Genomic DNA, 13257 nt, shown 5'->3' with positions numbered 1-13257 from the left:
ACATGCATGGTAGCTGGTTTAAGGTACTCCCCTGGTCCATCCAGCACCATATCATTGTCTCTTCCAGCCCCATCTGCATCCCATTCCCTGTCTTCACTCCCAGTCCCATAGCAGTCAGTGACATGGCTGTGTAGATGGGCAGCTCAGGGATGTGAGATAATATGATAGGGCAGTCAGGGAGGACTGCCTGCAAGAGGTAGAGGTGGAAGATCTTAAAAGTTGGGAGGAGTCAGAGACAAATAGAAAGTCAAACACCTTAGAGGGAATTGAGTTGGGGACTCAGTTCTGGAGGGAGGAAGAGAGGGTATGAGCATCAGGGATGTGGGATTAGGAATGGGTCAGTTGGTATAACCATTAAATGTAGCCTGGGGCCAAGCACCCAAATGTGAGAGCCAGAGGGTTAGATTGTCTCCCACATTTGCTACCTACCAGGTCTATGACTCAGGAAAGTGCCTGCTTCTTGTCTTAGCTTTTTGTCTTAGTTTTTCCATCTGTAAAATGGGTATGATAATAGACCCTACCTGGTTGGTTTTAGCTACAGTGGCCAGTACTTGATCACTGTCATTACCATACCCCTGTCATTGTGGCTTTCCTACACGCTGTGGATGTGTTAGGTCACTCTGGTGTTCCCGGAGGGTTCCTAGGGGAGCGCAGGTCCTCAAGGCCTGGTTCCTCCTGCTGGAGATGCCCATGGCCCCACGACGGCATCGACCCGGGCCTCCTCCTGCGCCTCGCCTGTGTGGGGGAATGAGAGATAAGAACCAGCAGCTTCAATTAAAATTGAGTCGCTTGAACAATAATGGAAAAGTAATTGAGCTAAATTGAAATGTAACTGGAAAAAAAAAACACCAAACCGTGGCTCAACACGGATTTAGAACCAGCCTGGGGGCAGGGGCCTCCCCGCTCTCCAATCTCCAAATCTCCTTATCACTTCCTGGTCTCTCAGGGGGCTTGTCTCTCAGCCCAGAGTCCCCACAAGCTCTTCCCCTCATCCCGAGACACTCCTCTAAGTTATCATCGACTCTGTCAATCAGGCACGCACAAGCACACACACACACATGTACACATGTGTGCACAGATGCACATGTATACAGCACACACATGTATGCACACACCTGCATGCACAGATGCACACATGTACACACCTGCACACACATGTACACATGCACACAGATGCACATGTGTGCACATGTACACATGCACACACATGCGCACACGTATACATGCATGCACGCATGCATGCACACACAGACACACATGCACAAAGACACTCAGACACACACACACACACACACACAGATACATGCACACACATGCACGGGTATTGGCAATGTCCGGAAACATTTTTGGTTCTTGCCATCGGGCAGGGGTGGGGGTGCCACCAGCACATAGTGGGCAGAGACCAGACACACAATGCATGGGACAACTCCACAATGTCAGTAGTGCTGGGTCCGAGGAAGTGCCCCGCCCCCTCTCAGCCAAGGGTCTGTTTCCCTTTCCCAGTGCCGGGAGCTACAGCCCCAGCCCCCTTTCCAACGAGTCCCTGTAGTCCCCAGGCCCTTCACTCAGCAGGAGGCTGCCGGCCCCACTCGGCCTTCCTTAGGCTCCCCTCCCGCTCCTCCGCCCACGCCACTCCCTTGCCCCGCCCCTCCCGGGTCCGGGACACACGGGAAGAGTTCCCCAAGCTCCTGGCCTCGTCCCAAGAGGCCTGGCCTCGGAGGGGCCCTTCTGGCGTCCTGGAATCACCAGCGCAGGGCCTGGAGCCTGGCGGGGCGGGAGGGGTGCGGCCTGCGGGAGGCCCACTCCTGATGGTGGTCCCCTGAGCACCTGACTGAGCCTCCTGCTCCTCCAGCTCTCATCTCTCCCCTTCCACACACTCTCTCACTCTCCCCCTCTCTGCGCGCTCTCTCTCAGTGACTCCGGAGAGGGGGTGGCACTCGCGGGGGCCGGGAGGTGAGCAGGAGGTGCCTCTTAGGGCTGCCGATAAACTCGGGAGTCAGTGGCCGTGAAATGAAGAAATATGGCTCCCGGTAAATATTTATTTTCTATCAGAAATTAGCAAACCAAATGTAATTAAAAACAACTCTGTGTGTGCCTTCTCCACACCCACTCCCAACCCCAGTCTCGAAAATGACATCTTGGAGTAGTGAGTCGGAAAGACCAAGCCCTAATTAGCAGGCTGCCCCAGCTGCTGGTGCGCCTCCCTCAGACTCCCCGGGGGCCCTGGACGGGGAAGGGGGGTGGGAGCCTTGGCTCTGCAGACCTCCTCCTTCCCGGAGCCCCCACCGCCTCTGAAGGGCTCCAACCCTGAGCAGTGGAGGGAGGGTAAAACTGATTTCTCAACTGAGTCTGATGGAGGAGGCCCACCCCCTCCACCCCCGTCCCCTCCTGCCTACCTCCCATTCCCCAGCAAGGCAGGAGGGGGGGCGCTGATTGGAAAATCAGACCACTGGATCTGCCGCCCCCCTCACTTTCTTTCTTTTCTTTTTGGATTACACCTAAGGATGCACAGGGGTTACTCCTGGCTCTGCACTCAGGAATTACTCCTGGCCGTGCTTGGGGGACAATATGGGATGCTGGGAATTGAACCCGGGTGGCTGTGTGCAAGGCAAACGCCCTACCCGCTGTGTTATCGCGCCAGCCCTGCCCTCACTTTCTAGCCATGAGACTGCAAGCAAGTCCCTATCCTGCTTCAGGACTCAGTTTCCCCATTTGTAAAGTGGGGGTGGTGAAACCCACCCTGCGTCAGTGTGGCAAGTCCCCGTTTGAGCAGGGCACCTAGCTTGCAGGACCCTGTCAAGAGAAGGAGAGTGTGATCAAGGCTGCCCAGCCTCCACGCTCCGCTGAGGGTTGGCACCTCCCCCTCAGGGACAACCCCAGACCCTACCCCACCAGCTCAAAGAGCCCGGAGAGGACATTTCCCACAGGTCCTGGGTCCTTGGCCACTGAGCGTCAGCAGAGCAATGAGCGGATGCGCAGAGCCCGGCCAGTGACAATTCTTCCCTGGAGTCTTTCCTGTGGATCAAGGAGCAAGGGAGCCCAGGTGTGGATGGGGCGTGGGTGGGACAGGTGACAGGAGAGAAGTGCCTTCTGCATCCCGGGTTTGACATCTTCAGACTCTTCTGCAGCTTTCCCTACCTTCCCGCCATTCTGAGTATCCAAACGCTCACCAAATCTCCTATTCTGTTTCCTTCTCTCCTTTCTTCCTCTTGAGGCCCTCGCTGAGGCCCCATCAGGTCCTGGCCTGCAGAGCTCCCCAGGAGCCTCCTTCCCGCAGCTGCCCTGACAGAAGGCACAGGACCTCCCGGAGGGAGCGACACCTCACAGGCTTTCCTCAGGGTGTTTTTTGTGTTCCCTCCTCACAAATGAGATGATGAACGGAACTGGCAGGCCCGTGAGGGCAATTAGTGATGGAGAAGAATTTCCCCATGTCGGGAGGGAGCTTGATTCCCTTCTGCCTGGTGTGCGAGTGTCCAGGGAGGTCTCTAGTTCAGGATTGTGGAGGACAAGCAAGGCATGAAGGATTTGGAGCGCTGAGGCTCAGGTGGGGTTCAAGGCCCCCCACCTCTGAGCAGTGGCTGGAGGGATGGGGTGAGAGGGGCCTTCACCAGGCGGGCGAGTTGCAGGGGGCCTGCTGGCTTCCTTTCTGATCGGCTATCACTTCACTCCGTTCCTTGGGCTGCTGGAGGAAAATTGCCTTCCTAATTGGCTCTTCTCTCAAACAAGCTGTAATGAGACTAAACTTCATTCCAAGGGTGCTTAACCACCCTCTGGCATCACTGGGTACCATCTGCGGCCCCCGCCACAGTCACTGCTCAAGTCACAGGGGGCTGGGGGGCTAAGGGGGGCATGAGTCATGCCCTGCAGTGGCCTCAGATTTCAGAAATACTGTTGTGGGCCTGAGAAAGTACAGGAGGAGCACTGCCCTCAGGGAGCCTTGGTCAGAGGGGACACAGCCCCATCCTCAGGGAGTCTGAGTGACACAGTCCTGTCCTCAGGGATCCCAGTCTGAGAGGACACAGAACCATTCTCAGGGAGCCCCAGTCTGAAGGGACACAGTCCTGTCCTCAGGGAGCTCCTGTCTGAGGGGACACAGTCCTGTCCTCAGAGAAACTCAGTCTGAGGGGACACAGTCCTGTCCTCAGGGAGCCCCAGTCTGAGGGGACACAGTCCTGTCCTCAGGGAGCCCCAGTCTGAGGGGACACAGTCCTGTCCTCAGGGAGCCCCAGTCTGAGGGGACACAGTGAGGTCCTCGGGGAGCCCCAGTCTGAGGGGACACAGCCCTGTACTCAGGAAGCCCCAGTCTGAGGGGACATAGAGCTAAAAACCTGGTTTTTAGCAAGCTAGAAAAACCTTCAAGTTCAAACCTTCCACCCTTTCCCTAATTTTCTGGGAAACTGACACCCAGATGGGACTGGGTTTTTGCGGCCATGGGGTGTAGCTGGGTCCCAGGGGTTCTGCCCTGTCCCCTCGGGGTCACGCCCTTCTTGGGGAGCTGTCTCGCTCTCGCCAGCGCTCTCCCTGCCGACACAGGCCTCGTCAGCCAGTGACTGTCTGGAGGCAGAGCTCAGCAGAGGCCTGGGCGTTTCTGGCCAGGGCCAGCTCCCTGGGGACTCTCCGCTCTGGGGAGGAGTCTGGGGAGGACCCAGGCCTGTCCTTGCTCCCCCCTGCAGCCCGGCAGAGCGAGGCGGGGTCTGTGCGTAGCTGTGGGTGAGTGTCTGTGCTCTGAGCCGGTCTTTGTTTCTCTGAATCACTTGACACACCCACCCCCAAGGCCTCGCTCCCTGCAACCAGATGCTCCCTTTCTGAGCAGGTGTCTCTTTATTTGAATAAACCAGCAGGAAAAGATTCCAAGGCCTAAATTCAAAGCCCTTTCCCAATCTCTATGATGTATCGTTATAAAAATATTAAGGAGAGAACGCGACCTTTATTTCTGATGGAGAGTCCCGACTGACCTCCAGAAGAGACAGCCCGCTCCAGCTCACACTTATTAAAGACACTACCTGTGCATGTAAGAGCGTTTAGACAATAGGGAAAGTCCTGAAACAGGATTGAAGCATCTGAAATTTCAGTACTGACAAAACTGCTATTCACGACCCAGTGAATATCTTCCTAGACTTCCCAACCCCCCCCAAAAAAGACACTATATTTAACACTGTGGTTTACAGAGTTATTCATAATGCAGTTGTTTCGGGCACTCGATGCTCCAGCACCAATCCCACCACCAGGGTGACTTTCCCCCTGCCATGGCCCACAGTTTCCCACCTACCCCCGAGCATGGCCACTTACTGGCACAGAAGAATTTATTTTATGTTGCTTATTACAACAAAATCATAAGTGGAATTGCCAACAAGTACACCAGTAAAAGAAAGTTTGTAAAAATTGTTCTGTCTCACCATGGGGTCATTAAGTCCTTGTCTGCGGGTTTACTGAGCTGCTGGCTGCTCATTGAGCTTCTTTGTTGATGCTTTTGCTTCTCCAGCTTAGAGTGTGTCTGTGCTCCTTTCCCGTTTAATGGGCTGTCGGCATCATGGAATTTGGAGGTGTCACATATGCAGCCTCGTATGTGACTCCCCCTCTAGGGGTTCCAGCAGCTGGGGAACTGGAATTATTCACAGCCAACCCCCATGCAGGGCGTCCCAGAGCTCAGCCTGAAGACCCGTCACCCGGAGTTTCACTGGTGGGCGTCTCTCCCGAGATCAGCCTTGAAGCTGTGGAACAGTCACTTGTGTGGCGGAGGTTATGGGGTGTGGGTGTGTCTGTGAGGGCTCAGCAAGGCCCCGTGGTGGAGGGTGTGGGGTGTGTGTGACTTCAGGACCTCAGGGCTTCGGTCGGGCTGGGACAAGGGGCTTCCAGAGTTTCAGCCTGAAGGCCAGTGCATCTGTGGATTTCTTTGGCTCGGCATCTCTCCTGAGATGGCTCCTAGACTTTTTGGAAATGCCCGTATTCACACGTATTTTTATGTTAAAAAAAAAGACAGGGTGGTACCAACTCTTCTCTAACCCACTTTCTCTTGCCACAGTGCGTACACATGTTGGTCCGGATGGATCTAATGGGCAGAGTCTCTCTGGCTCCTGTGTTCCCCGACTTCTCGCCAATTCCCAGACAAGAGGGAGTGAGGTGGGCGTTTTGGGGGTTGGGGGGATGGGAATCCACTTGTGCCGACAGATTATGGCCTTGCAATGTCCCCAGGCCCTGCGGCTGAGTTGGGGCTGGCCTCCTGGGGCTAAGAGCAAGTGATGAGAAGCCAAGAACATTTTTAAAGCCCCGGACTGCTAAGGAGACAGGGTGATGGATTCAGTTGTAGTAGGTGCCTTTGGGAGGCCTGCCAAGTTGACCTCTGAGCGGGGAGGCACGCTGGGGGCTGACAGGACTGTGCGCCCAGGAAAGATGGATCGGGGAGCAGAAGGCTCGGGAAGCTGTGTGGAGGGATGCCTCCACCTAGGCTGGGGTGACTCCAAGGAGAAAAACTTCAACATTTGTCTTGGATTTATTTATACCCAACCTCTTTCTAAACGGTGTTACAGTAAGCAGCTTTCCACAAAGGACACATGCAAACAGGGCGGGAACCTGAAAACAGAGAAGCAGGATGGTTCTCACGTGAGGCGGGACCACGGCGCAAAGCTCCCCTCCACCCTCAGCCCAGGAACGGGCAACAAACAGGGGATGGCCCTGTGTAAAAGCACAAAAAAGAAAAAGAAGGGCGGGCGAGGGGACCACACTGCTGTCTCTCCCGCCTCTCGCATTCGGTAGTCTCCAGCCGCTTCCCCCACCCCGGGGAGGCTGATGGCGATGATGAGGCAGGCGAAGGAAGGAACGGAGACAGGTTGGTTGGTCTCAGCTGCAGTTTATTTCACTCCCATCTCCATTCTCCTCTGATTCTCCTCCTGCTTCTTGCTCCCCCATCCTGCTTCATTCTTTCTCCTCTGGATCTGGATCTGGATCTAGCTTCTCCAGATCTCGCTCTGGGACTCGCACTGGGACTGGCGGGGGGACAGGCCCCGGGACTGGCCCTGGAACTAGCTCTGGGACTGACCCTGGGACTCGCTGGCACTGGCCCCCAGCCCACTCACACCGCCTAGTTAAATCCCCCAGAATGAGGGGTTGGGGCTTACACACAGGTGTGGTCACAATCAATAGGGGTAAAGTTCTTTCCCTCAGGGATGCTCCTTCTAGGACAGATACTTTTTCATGAGCAGAATCCCATGGGTGTGTTTCTCCTCTCTTTGTCCAACTAACATGTAAGTATTCATATTATTAATCATTTTGTATGGACATAGCAAGAGACGCATTAAGCTTATAGAATTGCTCTCCTGGGGTCATCTCGATCTCAGACTACAGTGCTCAGGCCAGATTAGTCTTTCCTATCCCTAGCAGGGTCCTAGTCTCATCGTTGCTTTTGGATCATGACATGACATGTCCATGACAAATCTCTTAACATATAGTTAAACATTAGGCACTTTGGCCAGGCCCATCTTGATGCCAGGGTAGCACACAACTCACCGCTTGCCCTGGGTCCATCCTGTCCCTCGTCGGGACTCTGCTTTTGGGGGTGCTAGGAAGTAAGGGCAGCTGAGGCTTAAGTCGAGAAAGCAGATGCCCGGGAGTGAATAATATTCAAAGCCAATTAAATCCGTGTTACCAAAGCATATTAACAATTGTCTTTCTTTGTCCATACAAAAAGGACATTGTTTTAAAGTAAACTATTCAAAAGACATAAGGAGTGGAGAAAGGCAATATTAACTTACAATACAAGTTCACTATCCTAGCAAGTTCTGACCTTACAAATTAGCAGAGTCTGATTAGGGGAAGAGCTGAATGACTAGTTGGGGAAGGGAGCATAGAAGTGATTACAGATAAACAAAGGAATGGGAGTGACTCGGGAGCACTTTGATGGGTATGACTGATATACCTAAGCTCCTAGTGGCAAGGGGAGCAGGACATACTAATGTAGTCTAGAATTGTTTAGAAATTATTACCAGATAAACCCAAACTCTGTGGCAAGGGAGAAAGGACAAACCAAAGTCAGGCCTAAAATATTTAGAGCTATATTCCAACATGGCCCAAGGGGCAGAGGGAGAGGAGAGGCTCTCGGGGAAGTCACTCCAAACCTAGACTGCCTCCAGGTTCTTCCCTCTCCCTCCCTCCCTCTCTCCCTCCCTCCCTCTCTCCCTCCCTCCCTCTCTCTCTCTTCTTTCTTTTTTCTTCTCTCTTTCCTCTCTCTCCTTCTTTCTTTCTATCCCTCCCTCCTTCCCTCTCTCCCTCTCTCCTCTTTCTCTCTTTCTTTCTGTGCCAGAGACCGTGGGGATCACCTTATGAACAGTCACAGAGGTATGAACACATTTATCGTGTCCCCAGCCAGCCCCCTATCCCGACAAAGCAACCAGAGAAGTGGCTGGCTGCCAGGGATCTTAGCGGTTGCGTGGGCAGTGACCCAGCAGTGAGAATATGGAGTGGGCTCTGTGGCCCTGAGCAGGAGCACTGTGAGGGGAGCAGCAGGGAGGACCAGAGACATGGGGCCAGGTGCAAGGCGGGTCAGGAAAGTGGTTCCCGACGTCACTCCTCTCAGTCTTCTGCTCGGATCTCCGTCCTCCACGCACCTCCCTTCCCTTCCCCCTGCTGTGGTGGCGGCAGGGACAGGGCCGCACACCCCGCTCTGCTGCTCACGGGGCAGCTTGCGTGCACACACGTTTTCCTGTGCTCCCGGCCATGGTGTGGTGCTGGCAGGGCCCCAGCCCTTCACTGCAGAGCTGCCGCACGGCGTGGCCGGGAGTCACTGTCCTGGGGCTCTCGGCCATCTGCAGGGACGTGGGCTGCCGTCTGCACTGAACCACCTTCCAGCGCCCTCCAGGGGCTCTTCCTGCCGGTCCCCGTGCCTGTGCTCGAGAGTCTCCCCTGAACCCCCACCTACCTCCCCTTGCGCCCGGCTGACTGTGAGCAATGGCGCTGTGGCCGGCTGCAGCCCAGCGCCCGCCGTGAGGCTGCCCACAGGCAGCCTGGGCAGCTGGAGGAACTAACGGGGATGCCCCGTCGTGGGGCTGCTGGCAGGTGTCAAGGAGAAGGCCCATGGGTGCAGGTCCACGTGGCAGGTGCTGCGAGGACCCCGCCACCCCCCACACAGACGCCCAGACTGGGTGCTAGAACACTGCAGCTTTATTGATTGTAACAATCGTGTCCGCAACTAGAGGTTACAGTGGGGGTGGGGGGCAGAGGGAGACAGAGGCCGGGTGGAGACAGAGCAAGGCAAAGGGGTGAGGACGGGGCTGCGCTGGGACAGCCCCCGTGCCCCTCCCCCATGGGGGTCTCCTGTTGTGCTTTTACTGTGGTGGTGGGCGCCAGGCGGTGGCTCGCGCATCTCAGCCCCCGCCCCAAAGGCAGGAGCCGGCTGGGTGCCAGGCCAGCAGACCTGGGCAGAGATGGCAATCATGGGGGTGGCGAGGGGCCAGGGGAAGGGCACCCCGGAAGTGAATGCAGGCGACGTGGGTGAGGCAAAGGCGGGCCAGCTCTGGTTAGGCGGGGTCTGAGGACTCTTCTCTAAGCGGGGGTCCCCAGGAGGGAGGGTTCTTCTGCCCCAGCACGCACACTCCCCCTCACTCATACTCAGCTCTCACAGGACCCTCGCACCCAGCACCCCACCCACAGCCACACATCCACACACACCCTCACACGCTGGCATGCAGCCCTCACAGTGGGGAGGAGGGGGCCAGCCTCACCTCGGGTTGGGCGAAACTCCCCAAGCCCAGAGCCCAGCCAGGGGCCCTCAGGGGTGTCCGAGCAGCAATGCCTGGTCTTCCTGGGGAAGCCTGGGAGAAAAGCAGGGTTGTTCCGCCCCCAGGCCCTCCTACCCTTTGGGGGCACCCTCAGGGCTGCCCTTGGGCTGGGTGGAGAGGTGGGAGGAGGCGCCCGGCACCATCGCCCCCACCAGACCCTTCCCCAGCCAGCCCGGCTTGCCCCCGCACCTGGAGGAGCCTGTCCCCCAAGGTCCAGCCCGGGACAGCCTGAGGCCGGGGCTCAGGGAGCACAGGCACGAAGGCAAAGGGGCAACGGCCCTGGCACCACGTCACACAGTGCCACAACACATACCACATGGAAACACACGCTCACACGCGAGCACACGGATGCAGACTCACACCACGCACACACACGCACTCCCATGGATACACAGACACGCTGCCACCCGGTCAGGGCGCCCCTCCCTCGGCACCCCGCCTCCAGCCGCGTGGCAGGCCCCCTCTCCAGAGTGCCCACGCTTATGCCTCATGGGCCCATGAACACGGGGGAGGCAGAGGGGACGAGGGTTCCCACGGGCAGCAGCAGGCGAGGGCCATGTGTGAGGGGGTGAGGGGTGGAGAGCGGGCGCTGCCTTGCTGAGTCCTCCGTCTGCCCAGGGAATGTTCCAGAAGCGCTGTGACCCCTCTCCTCACCGAAGGTGCTCACCTCCCAATGGGGCCCGCCGTGAGCACTGTCACCCACGGCGAGGGAAGGGTGGACATCAGGCGGGGCTCGGCCTGCGTGGTCAGCACCCCAGAAGTCTGTCTCCCTGAGGGCGCGACCTAGTCGGGCAGCCACCGCACCTCACATCAGCCGCACTCACGGCGCCACACGGACCCACACAGCCTCGACGCGTGCAGGACACTGCAGCCAGGGCTGGGCCCCGCCCTCCCCTGGGTGCCAGTCTGAGGTCTCCACCCAGAGCCTGGGCAGGGAGGCCTCTCCTAGCTCCCAAGGGAGCCCAGTGACCAGCAACTGTCCCTGCGGCCCAGCTCCGCCCCCTGACAGCCCCGTGGCAGGCACCCTCTCGTGCCAAGCACGGAGAAACAGGCTCCACACCCTGGTTGTGGAAATGCAAATGTGGCGCTCTCCTCTGTCTCTAGCCCAGCCTCCCTCAGAAAAGGGGTGTCCTCTTCTGCTGCCCCCTGGGGTGGGGCCCTCCGAGTCCAGGGCTTGTGGGGTGGCGTGGGGTGAGGTGGGGGCTGGGGGTATGGAAGGGTTCCAGGTTCAGCCTGCCCAGGCCCAAGGTCCTGCCTGGATCCCTCTAAAGGGTGGGCGGGAGGGGTACATGATGGGCAGGAGCAGGGAGGGGACGTGGGGTCCTGGGGCTCCCCCTTCCAGCCCTCGCCCTGGGAGCAGAGGCAGGGGATGGATGCTCGGCCCGTCCCCCGCACAGGGCACCCACAGAGCTCCTCAAGTCCCACCCGCCCTCCCAGGAAGTCCCAGAGTTCAGTCCAGGGCGGGGCCGCCAAGTCTGCTCCCTCCGGCTCCTTTCTGGCCAGCCCTGTGCGGCCGGGGCGGTGGGACGCCTGGTGCAGCGGGACAGGCCTGCGTCGCTGAGTCCCAGGGCTGGCCACGCCCGTCTCCGCAGTAAAGAAGGTGCTGGCAGGTCAGATAGAAACTTGTGCTTTAATAGGTCTCTGTGTAAGAGTGAGTGTGTGAGTGTGTGCGTGTGTCGAGCGGTGAGCGACCGTCCAGGGCCTCGGCGCCAGGCCTCAGTCCTTGTCCTCTGCTGTCCTCTCCGCCGCTCCCGGGAAGGCCAGCCCCGCCCCGGGCACCCCGCTGGCAGGGCTCAGTCTTTGGTTCAATGCAGACACTTTGGTGTGCCGGGGCGGGTGGCCACGCAGCACTCATCATCTCTGCAGGGCCACGAAGAAGATGGCCACCGGCCCCCAGAGCTGTGGCCGGGGCTGCACGGGGGCTCCACTGCCCGGCATTTCCACGACTGGCAGGAGAGAGTGAGGCAGCCATGTCAGTGGGATGACCAGAAGGGCAGGTCAGGGCCTCATCACTCTGTGCTCTCTCACAGGGCACCCGAGGGCCGATGCTGTCTGTGCCCATGCACACACATACATGTACACACACATGCATGCACACATACCTATACACACAGGCATACACACATGCACACATGCATGCACACACGCACACACATGCATACACACAGACATACATGCACAAATATGCAAGTACACATGCACATGTGTGCATGCACAGACATGCATGCACACATGCACAAGCATCACACACATGCACACACGTGCATGCACACACATGCACATATTCACACACATATACATGCATGCACGCACAGGCATGCACACATCCACACCTACACACATGCATGCACACATGCATGTGCACATGCACACAGATGCATGCAGACATGCACACACATCATACTCATGCACACACATGTACACACAGGCACACACAGGCACACATATGCAATGCACACACACAAACACATGAATGCACACATCACATAGATGCACACACATGTACATGCATGCACATATACACATGGGCACCCACATCACACACACACACACACATCAATAGAGCAGGCTGAGAGCAACTCAGCCCATGGGAGCCAAATCGGGCTCAGCAGCTTAGTAAGACTTGGAATTACTTGGCCTCGTGAGGTCTCAATTTCCTCATCTGTAAAATGAGTCTAAATAGTCAAAGTGGACCCCAGAGACTATTGGGAGGATGACATGAGCTCGGTCCCTTTCTGGGGACACAGCAATGTGCAGGAAACTCTACTGGAAGTTACCGTCAGGGTGCCCTGCTCAGGGAGGGGCCCTCATTCCCATCAGCCTGTATGGACCGTTCTCAGCCATGCCCCAACCTTGTGCAGGGACTGCTCAGAAGGCAGGTCGCGTGTCCTGCCTTGGGGATTGTCCCCAGAGAGGAATGGTGTTCCCACCATTAGACACAGAAAGCCTCTCACATGCCAACATCCTGCCCGCCCCTAGAGGTGGGCACCCACTCAAGGCCCCCGCAGAGGCACCCCTCGCCCCTGAGCACCTTTGTTGGGATCCGTCTGCTTCCGGGGACACTCTCCCTTCCTCAGTGTGACGTCGTCTATGGCAATGTCGCCCAGGTAGCCTGAGCCTCGAACTCCCTCAAAAATAATCTGGGGGTGCGGGGACAGGGAGAAAGCAAGGGTCTGAGTGTTAGCCAGACTCTCGGCTAGCCTGCCCCAGTCCCCTTGCACTGTGGGTGCAGTCCTGAGGCGCCGAGCTCCCCCAGAATGGCTGGATGATCTCCCGCCCCTGAGCCCTCCACACCCTCAGGCCCCAGCACCAACCCAGAGAGACAGTCCAGTGGGCAGGGCACTGGCCTGGCATGCATGGAAGCCGGGCTCAGTCCTTGGCATCCCACGTGGCCCCCGAGCCTGCCGGGAACAGTCCCTGAGTGCAGGCAGGAGGAAGCCCTGAGCAGTGCCGGCTCCCCAAAACAAAACACGAGAGGAGTCACCAG

General features: G+C 57.6%; 1 protein-coding gene across 1 annotated transcript in view; it reads right to left on the bottom strand.

Annotated features, from left to right (window-relative positions):
* Nucleotides 1-9135: 9135 nt before the first annotated feature.
* Nucleotides 9136-13257, bottom strand: part of MDGA1 (MAM domain containing glycosylphosphatidylinositol anchor 1) — a 53774-nt gene continuing 49652 nt past the window's right edge. Inside the window, exons 16-17 of the mRNA XM_055139034.1 lie at nt 12802-12910; nt 9136-11716 (exon numbers count right to left, since the gene is read on the bottom strand). Coding sequence (XP_054995009.1) covers nt 11625-11716; nt 12802-12910 — 201 coding nt within the window. The 3' untranslated portion in view covers nt 9136-11624. The remainder of the gene's footprint in view (nt 11717-12801; nt 12911-13257) is intronic.

This window comes from Sorex araneus, chromosome 5 (assembly GCF_027595985.1).
Source record: "Sorex araneus isolate mSorAra2 chromosome 5, mSorAra2.pri, whole genome shotgun sequence".
Taxonomy (NCBI): domain Eukaryota; kingdom Metazoa; phylum Chordata; class Mammalia; order Eulipotyphla; family Soricidae; genus Sorex; species Sorex araneus.
This window is presented reverse-complemented; position numbering and strand designations above follow the sequence as displayed.